The sequence below is a fragment of the Zonotrichia albicollis genome, chromosome 5, assembly GCF_047830755.1.
Source record: "Zonotrichia albicollis isolate bZonAlb1 chromosome 5, bZonAlb1.hap1, whole genome shotgun sequence".
Lineage (NCBI taxonomy): Eukaryota > Metazoa > Chordata > Aves > Passeriformes > Passerellidae > Zonotrichia > Zonotrichia albicollis.
In genome coordinates, this window is record NC_133823.1 from 6,575,349 (window position 1) to 6,592,352 (window position 17,004).

Sequence of the window (17,004 nt, forward strand, 5' to 3'; positions counted from 1 at the left end):
ATTCCTGGCACACTCTGGCACATTCCTGGCACACTCTGGCACACCCCTAACCCATCCTGGCACATCCTGACCCATCCTGGCACACTCCTGACCCACTCTTGGTACACCTGGCACACTTCTCACCCACTCCTGACCCACTCCTGGCACACTCCTGGCACACCCTGACCCACCCTGGCACACCCTGACCCACCCTGGCACACCCTAAGCCACCCTGGCACACCCTGACCCACCCTGACCCACCCTGGCACACTCCTGGCACACCCTGACCCACTCCTGGCACACCCTGACCCACCCTGGCACACCCTAACCCACCCTGACCCACCCTGGCACACCCTAACCCACTCCTGGCACACTCCTGGCACATCCTGACCCATCCTGGCACACCCTGGCACACCCCTAACCCACCCTGGCACACCCTGACCCACCCTGGCACACTCCTGGCATCCCCTAACCCACCCTGGCACACCCTAACCCACCCTGGCCCACTCCTGGCACCCCCTGGCCCCCCGGGCCGTACCTGGATGTTGAGGCGGCCGCGGTGCGCGCCCAGCCCGTGCCGCTTGTGGCTCGATGCCCGGAGCTGCTCGTCCAGCACCCGCAGGGACTCCAGCCCCAGCGGGGGACACGCTGGGGACACAGCGGGGACAGCGCTCACACCGCCACCCCCCAATGGCCGGGGCCGTCCCCACCCCGTGTGCCCACCGGGCTGTGCCATGGGGACAGTGCCAGCCTGGGCTCCACACCCCAACCCCCGGGTGCCCCCAGGTGTCCCCGGGTGTCCCCAGGACACGGCCAGCCCCGTGCGCAGGTGACAATGCCCGTGCCACCCGCACCCAGCGCACGTACGGGGCTCCTGCGGCGCGGCCGGAGCCTCCGGCTTCTTCCTCAGCACCTTCTTCTTCACCACCTTCTTCCTCACCACCTTCCTCCTCCTCACCGCCACCTTGCTCACCGTGGGCGCCGGGGCTGCGAGGGGACACGGGGACAGCCTGGCACCCCGTTCTCCCCCGTGAACCCCCTTTGCACACCCCGTCCCCCCGCAGCGCCCCCGTCCCCTCCGGTCCTACCGGTGCCCGCGGGGTCCCCGGGGCTGGCGGGGGCCGCGCTGCCCTTCGGGGGTCCCGTCGTGGTGCTGCTCCTCGAGGGGGCGGCCGTGGTGCCCTTCGTGGGGGACACCCCGCTGGCTTTGGGGGGTCCCGCCGTGGTGCCCTTGGTTGGGGTGACCCCGCTGGCTTTGGGGGGTCCCGCCGTGGTGCCCTTCCAGGGGGGCGTCTCGCTGCCTTTAGGGGGTCCCCTAAAGGCGGTGCCCTTCGTTGGGGTGACCCCGCTGGCTTTGGGGGGTCCTCTGGCGGTTCCCTTCGTTGGGGTGACCCCGATGGCTTTGGGGGGTCCGGTCGTGGGGCTCTTTCTGGGGGACACCCCGCTGGCCGTGTCCTTGGTTGGGGTGGCCCCGGCGGCTCTGGGGGTCCCGCTGGCCGTGCCCTCGGTTGGGGTGACCCCGGTGGCTCTGGGGGTCCCGCTGGCCGTGCCCGCCCCGGTGGCTCTGGGGGTCCCGCTGGCCGTGCCCTCGGTTGGGGTGACCCCGGTGGCTCTGGGGGTCCCGCTGGCCGTGCCCGCCCCGGTGCCGCGGGGCCGGCCGGGCTGTGGGGGCGCGGCGCGGGCGGGGGGCGCCGGGGGGCCCAGCAGGAGCAGCAGCAGCAGCAGCAGCAGCAGCGGGGCGAGGGGCGATCCCCGCATGGCCGCGGCCCTGCCGGTCCCTGCCCGCTCCTGCCGCTCCCTGCCCCGCTCCTGGGCCCGGGCCCGGCCCCTCCCCGACCCCCGCCCGCTTCCTGCCCCGGACCCCCGCCCTCCTCCTGCCCGCCCCTGCCCGGGACCCCCGGCCGTGCCCTGCCCGCCCCGCCCCGCTAACCGGCCCCGTTCCGCTCTCGCTGACTCCGGACCCCTCGAACGGGGACAGCGGGTCCCGCCCGCTCACCGGCGGGCCCCGACCTGTGTCCCTGCCGTGTCCCCACCGTGTCCCCGCTGTCGCATCACCGTGTCCCGCTGTGCCCTCCCCGTATCCCCGCTGTGCCCATCGCCGGCCGGGGAGTGGCCCGGGGGTCCGCGGGCGCTCCTCCCGCCGCAGCGGCGGCGTTGCCGGCCGAGCCCGGGGACCCGGGAGGTCCCGGAGCCGCCGGTGCGGGCGGAGCGGGGCCGAACCCGGCGGCCAGGGGCGGTCCCCGGCCCCGACCCCTCGGGGGTGCCCCGGGCGGGACTCGGGGTGCCGGGCCCGGGGTGCGGGTCCTGCCTGTCCCCCCGTCCTGCGCGGGCTCTCACACTCTCGTTTTCCACACCGAAAGAACTTTCCTGGCTCCACTTTCCCGGCTCGACTTTCCCTTCTTTTATTGGGATTTCCCGCGGGCAGGGCTGGCGCTATCCCTGTCCCTTGTCCTCATCCCTGTGCTGTCCCTGGGGGTGTCCCAGAGCCCTGCGGGGCTGCGGAGGGAGGGGACAGACAGAACCCTCTGGCTCTGCGCTCTGCTCCGGGATCCTTTGGATCCGCATCACCCGGGGACGCCCCTTGGCCATCCCGGGCCGCGGGGACAGCGGGGACAGCGGGGACAGCGGGGACGGAGCATTCCGTGCGCGGTTCCCAGGGCTGGATGCTGGCACGGGTTTTGTCCCGGGCCGAGGCAGCTCTGCCTTCTGTCGAGGCTCCGGCCGCGCCTCAGCCCCGGGACGGCTCTTTCGAGGTTTGCAGCATTCCCGGCCCCGCTCCTGGCGCCGTTCCCGGCCCCGATTCGCGCTGGCTCAGCACTTGCCGGGATGTCAGGAATTTCCTGGTGCAGCGCCCGCGGCTGCCAGAGCCCGCTCGGAGGTGCCTTAAAGGCGCCGTGGCTTTTCCCGGCAGGAATCCCACCGGGAAGCCGCTCTGGTTCCCGCACCGGAGCGGGGCCGGGACAGTCCTGCCCCGGGCCGTGTCACCGTCGCCGTGTCCCCGACTCCTTCCCGCAGAATTGTCTCCAGGAGTCTCTCCCAGCCTGTGCTCCACCCTGGGATCCCACCCGGCCTGGCTGAATCTCTCCATGTTCTGACGGTGCCACTTCTCCAGGTGTCTCTGGGTGCCACCAGTGTCCTTCCAGTGTCACCCAGGGGGGACGACCCCCTTGGCGCACCCTGGTGTTGGGCAGCCAGGGCTGCAGCTCCAGAAGGTTCCAGCAGGTTCCAGAGGGCTCCATGGTTGCCAGGATGTCCCGCTGTGACACCGGAGCTGTGCCACACTCCAGTCCCAGTGTGGTCCCAAAGGGTCCAGGTCCATTCCCTGGAGCAGCAGCTCCCGGATCCCTCTGGAGAAGCCAAATCCCAACTCCCGCCGGCCCAGGGGCTGTGGAGGCTGCGGTCCCATGAGGGACAGGGGATGTTGGCCATGGAGCAGGAGCAGCGGGAATTCTGCTGTGCCCCGGAGCTGTGCCAGCGGGGACACGGCACAGATCCACAGGGATCCCGAGGGTGTCCCCAAGGGATGAGCCAGGGCACAGCCCACGGGCACAGAGATCTGGCCTGGTGGCTGGACGTCATCACCCAGGAGATGTCCCACATGGAGGAATTCATCGACCAGGAGCTGCGCCAGAAGAAAGCCTGGGGAGACCAGGAACTGTGCCAGGGACACGGCAACGGGTGCCAGGATCTGTCCCAATGGCGGGAATTCACCAACCAAGAGTGGCGCCAAGGGGAACCCAATGGATCCCAAGAGTGGCACCAAGGAGAATCCAATGGATCCCAAGAGTGGCGCCAAGGGGAAGCCATCGGATCCCAAGAGTGGCGCCAAGGGGAATCCAAAGGATCCCAAGAGTGGCACCAAGGAGAATCCAATGGATCCCAAGAGTGGCGCCAAGGGGAATCCAATGGATCCCAAGAGTGGCACCAAGGAGAATCCAATGGATCCCAAGAGTGGCGCCAAGGGGAAGCCATCAGATACAAAAGTGTGTCCCAATGGGAAGATCTGATCAACCAGGAGATGTCCCAAATGGAAGAACTCTTCAACCAGGAGATGTCCCAGATGGAAGAACTCTTCAACCAGGAGATGTTCCAGATGGAAGAACTCTTCGACCAAGAGACGTCCCACGGGGAAAACTTCATTGACCAAGAACTGTGCCAAGGGAACGCCAAGAGATACCAGGAACGGTGCCAAGGGAACGCCAAGGGATACAAAACTGTGTCCCAATGGGAAGACTTAATCCACCAGGAGATGTCCCAGATGAAAGAATCCATCAACCATGAGACGTCCCACATGGAAGACTTCACCATCCAGGAGATGCCCCACATGGAAGGATTCATTAACCACAAGATGCCCCAAACGGAAGAATTCACCAACCAGGAGATGTCTCAGATGAAAGAATCCGTCAACCAGGAGATGTCCCAAATGGAAGAATCCATCAACTGCAACATGTCCCACATGGAAGACTTCACCATCCAGGAGATGTCCCAAACGGAAGGATCCATCAACCACAAGATGTCCCAAAAGGAAGGATCCATCAACCAGGAGATGCCCCACATGGAAAAATCTATCAACCAGGAGATGTTCCAAATGGAAGGATCCATCAACCAGGAGATGCCCCACATGGAAGAATCCATCAACCAAGACCCGTGGCAAGGAAAAGCCAAGAGACACCAAGAACAGCACCAAGGGAAAATCAATGGATACAGAACTCTGTCCCAATGGGAAGCCTTAATCCAGCAGGAGATGTGCCAGATGGAAGAATTCATCAACCACAAGATGTCCCAGATGGAAGAACTCGCTGACCAAGAGCCGTGCCAAGGGGACACCGAGACACACTCAGAGCAGCGTCACGGCAATGGCAGGGGACACAGAACTCTGTCCCAATGGGAAGACTTCACCAACCAAGAGAGATCCCAGTGGGAAAGACCTTCCTGACCAGGAGCTGTGCCCGGCAGAGCAGGGGCACATCCTCACCCACACCATGGCTGCCGGGTCAGCTCCCTCCAGCCCTGCCCATCCCGGCCTTTCCCGCACGGAGCCGGCGCTGATCCCACCTCAGAGAAGCTCAGCATTCCCAGGGAGTTAATCTGAGTTTCCCCTTCTGACTCACCTCAAGTTCACAGGAAATGGTTCCCATGTGCTCCCCAAAAAGGCAGGGGGTGCCCAGACACGGGCAAAGGAATTAATTAAAGGAATTAAAGGAATTCCTGAATTCCTGTGGCTCTGCCGGCTGCTAATGAGCCCCAGGAGGGGTTGAGGGCTCCAGGGGTGTCCCCAGGTTTGAAATGTCACCGTGGAACTGAGGGGGCAGGGACTCATGGAATTGTTGGGTTGGGAAAATCCCTCTGAGACCACCGAGTCCAGCTCTGCCCAGGCCACCACTGCCGTGTCCCCAAGTGCCACAGGCACAGGGCTGGTGAATCCCCCAGGGATGGGCACTCCAGCCCTTTCCAAGAAGGAATTTCCCCAAAATTATCCAACCTGGCCCAGCCTGAGGCCGTTCCCTCTCCTCCTGTCCCTGTTCCCTGGGAGCAGATCCCAACTCCCACCTGGCTCCAGGAATTCAGGGAGTTTTGGGGGGCCAAAAGTTCCCCCTGATCCCCCTTTTCTCCAGGCTGAGCCCCTTTCCCAGCTCCCCCAGCTGCTCCTGGAGCTCCAGACCCTTCCCTTGACTCTCTCCATCGACCCCCTGGATCTCCAATGTCCATCCAGAGTCACCAAACCCCAAGGAATCACCCCAAACTCAACGAGCCCCGGGGTGCCTATACAGTAAGAACATTTATTTCCTGGAGACACCTGGAAGAGTCTCTCCTCTCCCACGCCGGATGATCGGAGGCACAATTCCAACCCTCTCCTGCTTTGGGTTGGGTCTGTTCCCAGCTCTGATTTTTCACATCATGGATTCTCCTTCCCAACCCAGAGTGACCGAGGAAATCCGAACACACAGAGCTGAGTGGCCCTGACGTGTGGTGGTTCCTGGGAAGCTCCGTCACCTGGAGCTCGGCTCCTCCCCGCCGCTCTCCTGCTGCTTGGCCATGAATTTCTGCGGAGAAGGGAGAAGAGAGAGGTGGTGCTGCAGGGATATCCCAGGATTATCCCCTAAAACCTGGGCCAGAACATCCGGGCCACGTTCAGTCAGCTCCTCCCACGGCCAAGGTGGGATTTGTCCCATAAAAACCCCCCAAATTCCACATGGGAAGCTCCTGAGGGGAACATGGCGAAATCTCAGGGGGTCAGGATTCCCCACAATCTGGGCATGGAATAAAAATATTCCATATTCCCACTGTATTCCCAAACCCCGTCACACGTGAACTCCTGAATCCAAGGATTTGGGGGGATATTCCCGTTTTTCTGGTGGTACCTCCATGTTCTGCCGGTGCAGGGGGGTCCTGCAGTGGTTGATCATGGAGGGCTCGTCGGCGTAGAAGAGGGAGCAGATCTGGCAGAAGAACCCGGCCTTGGGCACCAGGATGTCCAGAGCTGAGGACACACCACAGTCACCACACACAGCTCCCACAAACATTCCAGCCTCACCTTCCTCTAGCCACATCTGGGGAAATTACACTTCTTAAACATTCAAAAAAAAATCAGGTTTTTCACCCAAGCTGGTCCCTGACCCGTTTCAATCCCCAGGTCATCTCCATTTCCAATAAACACTCCATTTTCTGGGAATAAAACAAGCAACCCCATGGAAGCTGGAGCAGATTTTGAAGGACTGACCCCATGGAAGTTGGAGCAGTTCCTGAAGAACTGACCCCATGGAAAAATGATCCCTGTTGGAGCAGTTCCTGAAGGGGTGACCCCATGGAGAAATGACCCACCTGCCTGAAGGATTAATCCAAGGGAAGAGTGACCCACATTGGAGCAGTTCCTGAAAAACTGACCCCATGGAAGTTGGAGCAGTTCCTGAAGAACTGATCCCATGGAAAAGTGACCCATGTTGGAATCTGTTCCTGAAGGATTGACCCTATGGAAGTTGGAACAATTCCTGAAGGACTGACTCCACGAACAACTCCTGAAGGACCGACCCCATGGAAAAGTGACTCATGTTGGAGCAGCTCCTGAGGGACTGACCCCATGGAAGCTGGACCAGTTCCTGAAGAACTGAGCCCACAGAAATAGGAACAATTCCTGAAGGATTGACCCCATGGAAAAGTGACCCATGTTGGAGCAGCCTGCTCCTGAAGGATTGATTGATCCCATGGAAGAATGACCCACACTGGAGCAGCTCCTGAAGGAAAGAATCCATGGAAAAGTGACCCATGTTGGAGCAGTTCCTGAAGAACTGACTCTGTGGAAGTGGGAGCAGTTCCTGAAGAATTGACCCCATAGAAATTCAGGAAGTTCCTGAAGGACTGACCCCACACAAGTTGGAGCAGGGACCTGATTAATTCCTGAAGGATTCATCCCATGGAAAAAGTGACCCACAACACAGCAGCTCCTGAAGGAAAGACTCCGTGGAAGTGACTCATGTTGGAGCAGCTCCTGAAGGACTGACCCCAAGGAAGCTGGAACAATTCCTGACCCCAAGGAAGCTGGAACAATTCCTGACCCCAAGGAAGCTGGAACAATTCCTGACCCCAAGGAAGCTGGAACAATTCCTGACCCCAAGGAAGCTGGAACAATTCCTGACCCCATGGAATTCAGTATATCCCTACATCCTCATTTCACAGCCCTGACAGCAATCTCCTCCTTTCCAGACACGGAATGTTGGGAATAAAACTCGCCACAGGATGGGAACCCTCAGGAGACACCACACTGCACCCCGCTAATAATCAATAATTCCACCTGGATTTGGAAATTTCCGGAAAAAAAACTTTCCATGAGAGGCTTCTGAGTTTAACCAACTAGTTAAACATGGATTTGGAGGAGCCAAGGAAAACCATGGATTCTGGGCCCTGGCTCTGAGGTTCTCTGTGGTGGTGAGGCACAGGAGGAGTTTTCAAACGGGCAGGAAAGAATCTCCCAGCCAAGAAAACCTGGAGCGTTTCAGGGGATTCCTTTGGATTTACCTTTGGGAGTGCTCTGCGTCTTGGGGACACCTGGAAAAGTCGTTTTCTTCTGCTGAGGCTTTGGTTCTGCATCTTCTGATCCCAGCTGAGCTGCTGGAGACAGAAACGCATGTTGGGATGGAATCATGGAAGCATGGAGTGATGGAATGGAAGCATGGAACAGAATCACTGAATGATGGAATGGAACCATGGCATGGTTTGGGTTGGGAGGCACCTAAGAGACATGGACAGGGACACCTTCCGCCAGCCCAGGTGGCTCCAAGCCTTGTCCAAGCTGGCCTTGATGTTCCTCACCTTTTGGCTTGGAGATTTCAGCCATTTCATCCTCTGGATTTGTATCTCCTAGAATTCCCATTTCTTCTGGTCCTGCAACAGCAACAATATCTTCGTCATCTTCATCCTCGGGCGGGTTCTTCCCTGGGAAAGCGCTTTCTTCCTCTTCGTCGCCGACTTCGTCGACCGTAACAAAGTTCAGTTCCTCTTTGAGGTGATTGAAGTCGGCCAGGAAATCATCCTCGTCCTCGTTGACCTCATCCAGAGTCACCAGAGGATTGTCCTCGTTGTCCTCCTGGATTTCGTCCACGGTCACCAAGGCGTTGGGATCGTCGGGCACCTGGGAGGCCGCGCCCTCCCCGGGGTTGGCCTTGCCCTCCTCGGCGGCGCTCAGCTCCGCGGGCTCGTTGAGGGGCAGCTCCTCCACCTCCCCAATCTCATCCACCGTCACCAAGGGCTCGGCCTTCAGCTCCCGCTCCTCCAATTCCCGCCGGGGCCCGTTCCCGTGGGAGCCCGGCTCCTCCTGCTCCGAGATCTCATCCAGTGTCAGCAGCGCCTGCGGGTCCTTCACCGCTTCCGACAGCTCCTCCTCTTCCACCACCTCATCCACCACCACCAGGCCCTGGGGGTCGACGCCCGGCAGCGGCACCGGCGCCTCCTCCTCCTCCTCCCCGATCTCATCCAAGGTGACAAAGGACAGCTCACCTTCGGCTCCGACACTCTTCCCTTTCCTCTTCTTGGGCGCCGGCTCCGAAGGGCTGCCTTTGGGGGCTTCTTTTCTCTTCCCCCTCGGGGGGTTCCGCCGCGGCACCACCGGAGACTCGGCTTCCTCCAGCACCTCGTCCACCGTGACGAACTCGTCCAGGTTGAAAGGGAAGAGCTCTTCCTCCTGGGAATGGAATGGTTCACTGTCATCTCCAGGAGGAACACCCGCACATGGTGGATACAAAAATTAACCCCAAATTTAATTTGAGTGAAAAAAACCCCCAAAAAAAAGTGGTCAGGGCTTAAATTGCAGCTTAAACCTGAGTTAATTTAAATTAATGACTCAGAAATTCAACATTTCTGAGTAATTAATTTAAATTAACTCAGGTTTAACCTCGTCCACTGTGACGAACTCGTCCAGGTTGAACGGGAAGAGCTCTTCCTCCTGGGAATGGAATGGTTCACTGTCATCTCCAGCAGGATATAAAAAATAAATTTTTCACTCTCAAATTTAATTTGAGTGAAAAAACAAACAAAAAAGTGGTCAGGGCTTAAATTGCAGCTTAAACCTGAGTTAATTTAAATTAATGACTCAGAAATTCAACATTTCTGAGTAATTAATTTAAATTAATCAGGGTTAATCTTATCCACCGTGACGAACTCATCCAGGTTGAACGGGAAGAGCTCTTCCTCCTGGGAATGGAATGGTTCACTGTCATCTCCAGGAGGAGCACCCACACATGTTGGATACAAAAAATAACCCCAGATTTAATTTGAGTGAAAAAAAACCCAAAAAATGGTCAGGGCTTAAATAAAACCTGAGTTAATTTAAATAAATTACTCAGAAATGTTGAATTTCTGAGTCATTAATTTAAATTAACTCAGGGTTAACACCATCCACTGTGACGAACTCGTCCAGGGTAAACAGGAAGAGCGCTTCATCCTGAGAATGGAATATTTAACTGTCATCGCCAGCAGGATACAAAAAATAACCCCAAATTTAATTTGAGTGAAAAAACAACAAAAAAAAAGAAATAGTCAGGACTTAAACTCCAGCTTAAACCTGAGTTAATTTAAATTAATGACTCAGAAATTCAACATTTCTGAGTAATTTAAATTAACTCAGGGTTAACCTCGTCCACCGTGATGAACTTGTTCAGGTTGAACGGGAAGAGCTCTTCCTCCTGGGAATGGAATATTTAACTGTAATCAACAGCAGGATATAAAAAATAACCCCAAATTTAATAATAATAAATTTTTTTGAGTGAAAAAAACCAAAAAAAAGTGGTCAGGGCTTAAATTGCAGCTTAAACTTGAGTTAATTTAAATTAATGACTCAGAAATTCAACATTTCTGAGTAATTAGTTTAAATTAACTCAGGTTTAACCTTGTCCACCATGATGAACTTGTCCAGGTTAAAGAGAAGAGCTCTTCCTCCTGGGAATGGAATATTTAACTGTAATCAACAGCAGGATATAAAAAATAACCCCAAATTTAATTTGAGTGAAAAAAAAAAAAAAAAAAGTCAGGGCTTAAATTGCAGCTTAAACCTAATTACTGAGAAATTCAACATTTCTGAGTCATTAATTTAAATTAACTCAGGTTTAGTTCAGGAAGATAAAGTCCTCTGGAAAAATCGCAGCAGGTCAATAGGGGATAAAATTCCATGGGTGAAACTCAATGGATGAAATTCAGCAGATAAAAATCAATGGGTAAAATCCAGTGGGATAAAGGTTAATGGATAAAATACAATGGATAAAATACAACTGATAAAATTCAGTGGATAAAATTAAAAAGACAAAATTAGTTGGATAAAATCCTGCAGATAAAGTTAAAGGGACAAAATTCAACAGGTAAAATTCAGTGGATGAATTTCAGTGGAGAAAGGCCAAAGGATAAAATTGAAGGGATAAAATTCAGTGGATAAAGTTCAAGGGACAAAATTCAATGTATAAAATTCAGTGGAAAAAAAAATCAATGGATGAAATTCAGTGGAGAAAGGCCAGTGGATAAATTTGAAGGGATAAAACTCAGTGGATAAAGTTTAACAGATAAAATTCAATGGATAAAATTCAATGGAAAAAAATCAATGGATGAAATTCAGTGGATGAAATTCAATGGAAAAAAAATCAATGGATGAAATTCAGTGGAGAAAGGCCAAAGGATAAAATTGAAGGGATAAAATTCAGTGGATAAAGTTCAAGGGACAAAATTCAATGGATAAAATTCAGTGGAAAAAAAAATCAATGGATGAAATTCAGTGGAGAAAGGCCAGTGGATAAATTTGAAGGGATAAAACTCAGTGGATAAAGTTTAACAGATAAAATTCAATGGATAAAATTCAATGGAAAAAAATCAATGGATGAAATTCAGTGGATGAAATTCAATGGAAAAAAAATCAATGGATGAAATTCAGTGGAGAAAGGCCAAAGGATAAAATTGAAGGGATAAAATTCAGTGGATAAAGTTCAAGGGACAAAATTCAATGGATAAAATTCAGTGGAAAAAAAATCAATGGATGAAATTCAGTGGAGAAAGGCAAAAGGGTAAAATTGAAGGGATAAAATTCAGTGGATAAAATTCAATGGAAAAAAATCAATGGATAAAATTCAGTGGATGAAATTCAGTGGATGAAATTCAATGGAAAAAAATCAATGGATAAAATTCAGTGGATGAAACTCAATGGAAAAAAATCAATGGATAAAATTCAGTGGAGAAAGGCAAAAGGGTAAAATTGAAGGGATAAAATTCAGTGGATAAAGTTTAACAGATAAAATTCAAAGGATAAAATTCAGTGGATGAAATTCAATGGAAAAAAATCAATGGATGAAATTCAGTGGAAAAAAAATCACTGGATGAAATTCAGTGGAGAAAGGCAAAAGGGTAAAATTGAAGGGATAAAATTCAGTGGATAAAGTTCAAGGGACAAAATTCAATGTATAAAATTCAGTGGAAAAAAAAATCAATGGATGAAATTCAGTGGAGAAAGGCCAGTGGATAAAATTGAAGGGATAAAATTCAGTGGATAAAGTTTAACAGATAAAATTCAATGGATGAAATTCAGTGGATGAAATTCAGTGGAAAAAAAATCAATGGATGAAATTCAGTGGAGAAAGACAAAAGGGTAAAATTGAAGGGATAAAACTCAGTGGATAAAATTCAATGGAAAAAATTCAACAGAGAAAAGTCAATGGATAAAATTCCTGCCAATTCAAAGTTCTGGGTCCCGAGGAACGGATGTCCCACCCCAAATGATCCCTCTGATTTCTTCTATTGAGAATTCTGAATTTTTGTTACTTTTTCTGCCCAAATTATTCCGTCCTACCCTCACGTTTTCATGGATATTTAACACAAACTGTGAAACTGGGATTTGGGGATGGATTTATGGGATCTGATCCCAGCTGGCTCTGTGAGCCTGGAAATAGGGACTGGAGAGATCCAAAGGGAACGGATTCCAAAGGGAATGGATGCAAAGGGATTCCAGCATCAGAGCCCACGGGATCCACGGACACCAGAAGGAAAAAAGGCAGGAATTTGGTGATCCCATTTTGGGAAGAGAGGAAAAGATTCCTGAGAGCAGGAACATCACGGAATCCTGGAATGGTTTGGGTTGGAGAAGATCCTAAATCCCATCCAATCCCAATGCCCTGGAACACCAAAAATCTCCATTTCCATACACTCCATCCTTTTAATCCCACGCTTTTCCATCCTTACCTCCTTCTGTTTTCCAGTGCTGCCGGCGCTGCTTTTCAAAGCTGCAGCACCAGCCCCACCAGGAGCCTGCAAAACGGGACAAAAAATTCCATGAAATCCCAGGAAATCCCAAATCCTCACCTTTGTTTGGATCAAGGAGCTGCTCTGGGGATTTGCCACCAACGGGTGACACCTGGCTCAGCAGCCTCTTTTCCATCTGTGCAGGGCTTGGAAAAGCAAATTCCAGCTCCCCACAGGACACCAGTGGGGTTTATTCCCACTTGGAGCTGCTCCAAGGAATTCAGTTGGGATTTGCTTCCAAAGGATTTTCCAACCAGTTCCACCCTCCTGGTATTGAAGTTGGAGGGAGCCAACCCATCCTTATTGATCAGCATCAACTCCACTTTATCCATCAACCAGGCACTTTTTATAACAGTGTTAATTCACTTCATGCATATTGCAAAACCTGAGCTCCTGATAGGCTGTAGAGAAAACTTCAGCTCCTCCTTTTGTTTACAGTACCTGAAGTTAGTTTATTGAAACCAAGATCAGTGTTCCTACCGTGATATGAAAAGTTCTCAAAACCTTTATATCTGTTCCCAGACTGGCTGTCTGTTCCTAGAGCAGCCAAGGACAGAATATTGCTTGTTTTTGAGGAAACGGTCTGAGAATCTCGTTGTTTATATAAAAGGTGGCTGAGAATTTAATTATTTACAGGATCAAGCCTGGGAAAGGCTGCTTTGCAGCAGGCCCCTATCTTTCCCTCAGCTGAGTACCCCCATGGCCTCTTTCTTCAAGCCATGCTTAAACCAGGCTCTCCACATCCTGGTGCAGCTAAAAGGAACAGGTCACCCAGCAGCTCCTGAGGTGGCCCTGGGATTTATGGAAAAGGGATGATCCCGGAATCCCAGAGCGGGAGAAGCTCAGGGAACACCCGGGCACTCCCGCCCTCCTCACCTGATTTTCCTTGGTGCCAGATGTCCCGCTCTCTCCCTGCTGGCTCTGCTTTGAGCTCGTGGCAGATTCCAGCTGGGAATCCTTTTCCTGCTGGGATGAGCTCTTCCCGCCATCTCCCTGCGCTTCCACTCCGGAATTCCCGTTCCCTTTCCGTGGGCTGTTCCCAGCTCCCGGCTGAGCCGCGGTTTTGGGCGGGATTTTCTTCTCCAGTCCTGCTTTGGGGGGGATTTTCTGCTCCCCAGCTCTTGCCGGGGCAGGCTCGGTGATCCTGACGGGAATTTTCTGTTTCAGGATGTCCGGGACAGACACCACTGCCTTCAGGAGGGTTTTCCCAATGCAAGATTCCTTCAGGGACGCAGCGGGATTTACCGGAGCGGCCGCGTGGTTTTCTTCGGATTTTGCAGCTCCCATCCCTTTATTTTGTGGGATTTTAACCGAACTTCCCCCGTGTGTCTCACCAACAGCATTCCCAGAGTTCTCCCCACCCTTGGGGGATGTTTTTCCCGGTGTTTTCTCCAGTTCTGTCCCAGCCTCGCCCCCAGTTTTCCCTGGATTCTCCCCAATTTTGGGCACGGATTCCTCCGCTGTCGCCTCTCTCTCTGCTCCGGCCACATCCAGTTTTTTCCCTGGAGCATCCAGAGGTTTTGGGACAGCTCTCCTCTCCGTGGCCGGTTCCTGGCTGCTTTTCCCAGCCTCGGGAGCGGGAGCTTTCTCCGGCTCCGTGCCGGGCTGGGTGACCCCGGGTGACACCGCGGGCGCCTCCCCCGAGCTCGGGGACGCTCCAGGGACGGCTCCCGGCGCTGCCCCGGCCCTGCTGGGTGATCCCAGAGGCTCCTCAGCGGGACCAGAGGGCTCCTCATCCTCCTTTGGGATGATTTCCAGCTCTGGCCCATCCCGAGATTTGTCCGTGCCCGCTCCGCAAAGCGGCGCCGGTTTCTCCTCCGACCCCGCTGCGGGCGATTTGCTGCCAGCAGGATCCACGGGAATTCCAGGATCCAACCCCTCCAGGTCCATCCCTGTGGGCGATTCCCCGGCTGCTCCTCCTGTCTGCGGCTCGGGAATCTCCAGCTGTCCCGCTGGAATCTCCTCCGGGACATTTGGGGTGGGAATTTGGCCTTTCTTGGCCTCTCCCGATGGATTCCCAGCTGGTGTTTGCACCGTTCCTGATCCCTCTGGGATTTTTTTCAAGCCAGAGCTAAAAGCATTTAAAAGAAACAAAAATCAAACCATGGGGGGGGGAGAGAATTCCAGAAGTCTCAGAAAGCTCCGGATGCCACTGGTGGGAGTTTTTTCCTGGAGCATGAGGAAATGGGATTGGGAATTCTGTGGGAAAAGGCGGCACTCGAGGTGAGTAATTCACATTTTGGAGACCTCAGGCCTTGGAAAATTTCCATCCCACGGAGGGAAAACTGGGAATATCCCACCAAAAGGATGCTCCTGGATAAGGGAATTACAGCAGCTCCCAATCCCGAGAGAGCAGGTTTGGATTTGGGATCAGGTTTTGGTTTGGGTTTAAAATCCCTGATTTCCATGGAAAAACCTCTGGGATAACGCAGCCCACAGGATGGAGCTTTCCAGGGAATTTCAGACTTCCCTGAGGGAAAGAATCCCACGGGATGAGCTTGGGAAGGGCTGGAATTAGGGATGGCTGTGCCCTGGAGCACACATTCCAGCAGAATTCCAGCAGGGAATTTCTGCTCCAAAACCTGGAAAAATCAGGATTGTCCAGGAGAGCGGGATTTGGGATCCTCCAAAGGGATTTTCCCATCAATTCAACACTTCTGGCTGTGCTCAGTTGGTTTTCCACTGGGATGCATGGAAAACTCCTGGGATTAAATGGAAACCCCCACCCTGGATTCATGGAAAATGTGACCTGGGAAAAGCAGAGCCCAGGAGTGAAGTTTAATTAATTAAAGTTTCAGAAAAAATAATTAAGAATTAAAATAATAATTCAGCTGTTTTCTGCTCCCTAACAAATGGATTAAATTAATTGTGTGGAGCAGGGAAAAACATGGACTTTCCAACTTTTCGGGAGCTGGGATTCATAGAAAAGTCACATTTTAATTTTAATTTTTAATTCTACTTGTCTGGAATCAAGAAGTGGCTGTGAAGAAGAAATTCCCATTAATTTGGGAATTAATGCTCCCAAAATTCAGTAGTTTCATGGACTGACAAGGAAAGAAACGGGATCTGGGAATACACAGCTTTTTCCATAACAGAATTCCTTAAATTTCAGGATGATCCTTACACAATTTGGGGGTTTTAACAACAAAACTCATCCAGAAATTCGAGTTGGAATCACAGAAAAAAAAGGATTGAAGCCATATTTAACAAAAATTCCTAAAAAATTCTGGGAATTCAGCAGTTGGGAAAAGGCATTCCAGAGGCAGGGATAGAGGGAAGAGCTGCAGGATGGAATAAAAGCAACAAGAGGAGCCAGGACATGAGCAGGGGAAAAAACAAGGAAAAACTCCACAGAAATTGGGATTTCACGCCATTTTTCCATGATTTTTTTTTTAATGAATCCCAAATATTTTGGCTCTGGAGGACATGGAGTGGGAAGGAGAAGCAGCAGGACACAGCTGGAGGGAGGCTCAGCAATCCCTAATCGTGGATGAACATTCCAAGAGGGAAAAGAAATGGATACAATTCCCAAAAATCCTCGCAGGCTGTACCTTCCTTTGCTCCCATCCTCTCTCTTCACTTCCTTTTTCCCGGTTTCAGCCTGGAAAAAACAAAAATCCCAATCCCTGAGGGTGAAATCCCAGCCCTGAGGGAAAAATCCAAATCCTGAGGGAAATCCTATCCTTGAGGAAAAAATCCCAAACTCTGAGGGGAAAAAACCCAACCCTGAAGGAAAAATCCCAACCTGAGGGAAAAATCCCAAACCCTGAGGGAAAAATCCCAAATCCTGAGGGAAAAATCCCAAACCCTGAGGGAAAAATCCAAAACCTGAGGGGGAAAATCCCAACCTTGAGGGAAAAAAATACCAAACCCTGAGGAAAAATTCCAACCATGAGGGAAGATCTTGGCCCTGAGGGCAAAATCCCAAACCTTGTCGGGAAAATATCCCAACCCTGAGGGAAAATCTTGACCCTGGGGGGAAAAAATTCCAACCCTGACAGAAAAATCCCAATCATGAGGGAAAAACCCAATCCTGAGGGGGAAATCCCGACTCTGAGGGCAAAATCCCAATCCTGAGGGAAAAATTCCAACCCTGAGGGAAAAATCCCAAACCCTGAGGGAAAAATCCCAATCCTGAGGGAAAAATCCCAAACCCTGAGGGAAAAATCCAAATCCTGATGGGGAAAATCCCAACCTTGAGGGAAAAGTTCCAACCCTGAGGGAAAAATTCCAACCCTGAGAGAAAAAAATTCTGACTGT

At 52.6% G+C, this 17,004-nt stretch overlaps 2 protein-coding genes across 15 annotated transcripts in view; both read right to left on the reverse strand.

Annotated features, from left to right (window-relative positions):
* Positions 1 to 2,218, reverse strand: part of CPXM1 (carboxypeptidase X, M14 family member 1) — a 32,815-nt gene extending 30,597 nt beyond the window's left edge. Inside the window, exons 1-4 of one of the 3 annotated variants that reach the window (XM_074540674.1) lie at positions 1,223 to 2,217; positions 1,068 to 1,174; positions 847 to 966; positions 518 to 627 (exon numbers count right to left, since the gene is read on the reverse strand). In XM_074540674.1, the coding sequence (XP_074396775.1) occupies positions 518 to 627; positions 847 to 966; positions 1,068 to 1,174; positions 1,223 to 1,737 (852 nt within the window). In that variant the 5' untranslated portion in view covers positions 1,738 to 2,217. Of the gene's footprint in view, positions 1 to 517; positions 628 to 846; positions 967 to 1,067 lie in introns of all 3 variants that reach the window. The other 2 variants (XM_074540673.1, XM_074540672.1) reach the window with 2 other exon arrangements.
* Positions 2,219 to 5,739: 3,521 nt separating this feature from the next.
* Positions 5,740 to 17,004, reverse strand: part of ZNF638 (zinc finger protein 638) — a 62,601-nt gene continuing 51,336 nt past the window's right edge. For 3 of the 12 annotated variants that reach the window (XM_074540660.1, XM_074540659.1, XM_074540664.1), the window contains 7 exons: positions 16,296 to 16,345; positions 13,621 to 14,815; positions 12,685 to 12,750; positions 8,287 to 9,154; positions 7,993 to 8,085; positions 6,342 to 6,460; positions 5,740 to 6,023 (listed from right to left, as the gene is read on the reverse strand). In XM_074540660.1, coding sequence (XP_074396761.1) covers positions 5,970 to 6,023; positions 6,342 to 6,460; positions 7,993 to 8,085; positions 8,287 to 9,154; positions 12,685 to 12,750; positions 13,621 to 14,815; positions 16,296 to 16,345 — 2,445 coding nt within the window. In that variant the 3' untranslated portion in view covers positions 5,740 to 5,969. Of the gene's footprint in view, positions 6,024 to 6,341; positions 6,461 to 6,489; positions 6,531 to 7,992; positions 8,086 to 8,286; positions 9,155 to 9,328; positions 9,416 to 9,582; positions 9,664 to 10,067; positions 10,155 to 12,684; positions 12,751 to 13,620; positions 14,816 to 16,295; positions 16,346 to 17,004 lie in introns of those variants that run through there. The other 9 variants (XM_074540667.1, XM_074540665.1, XM_074540661.1 and 6 more) reach the window with 9 other exon arrangements.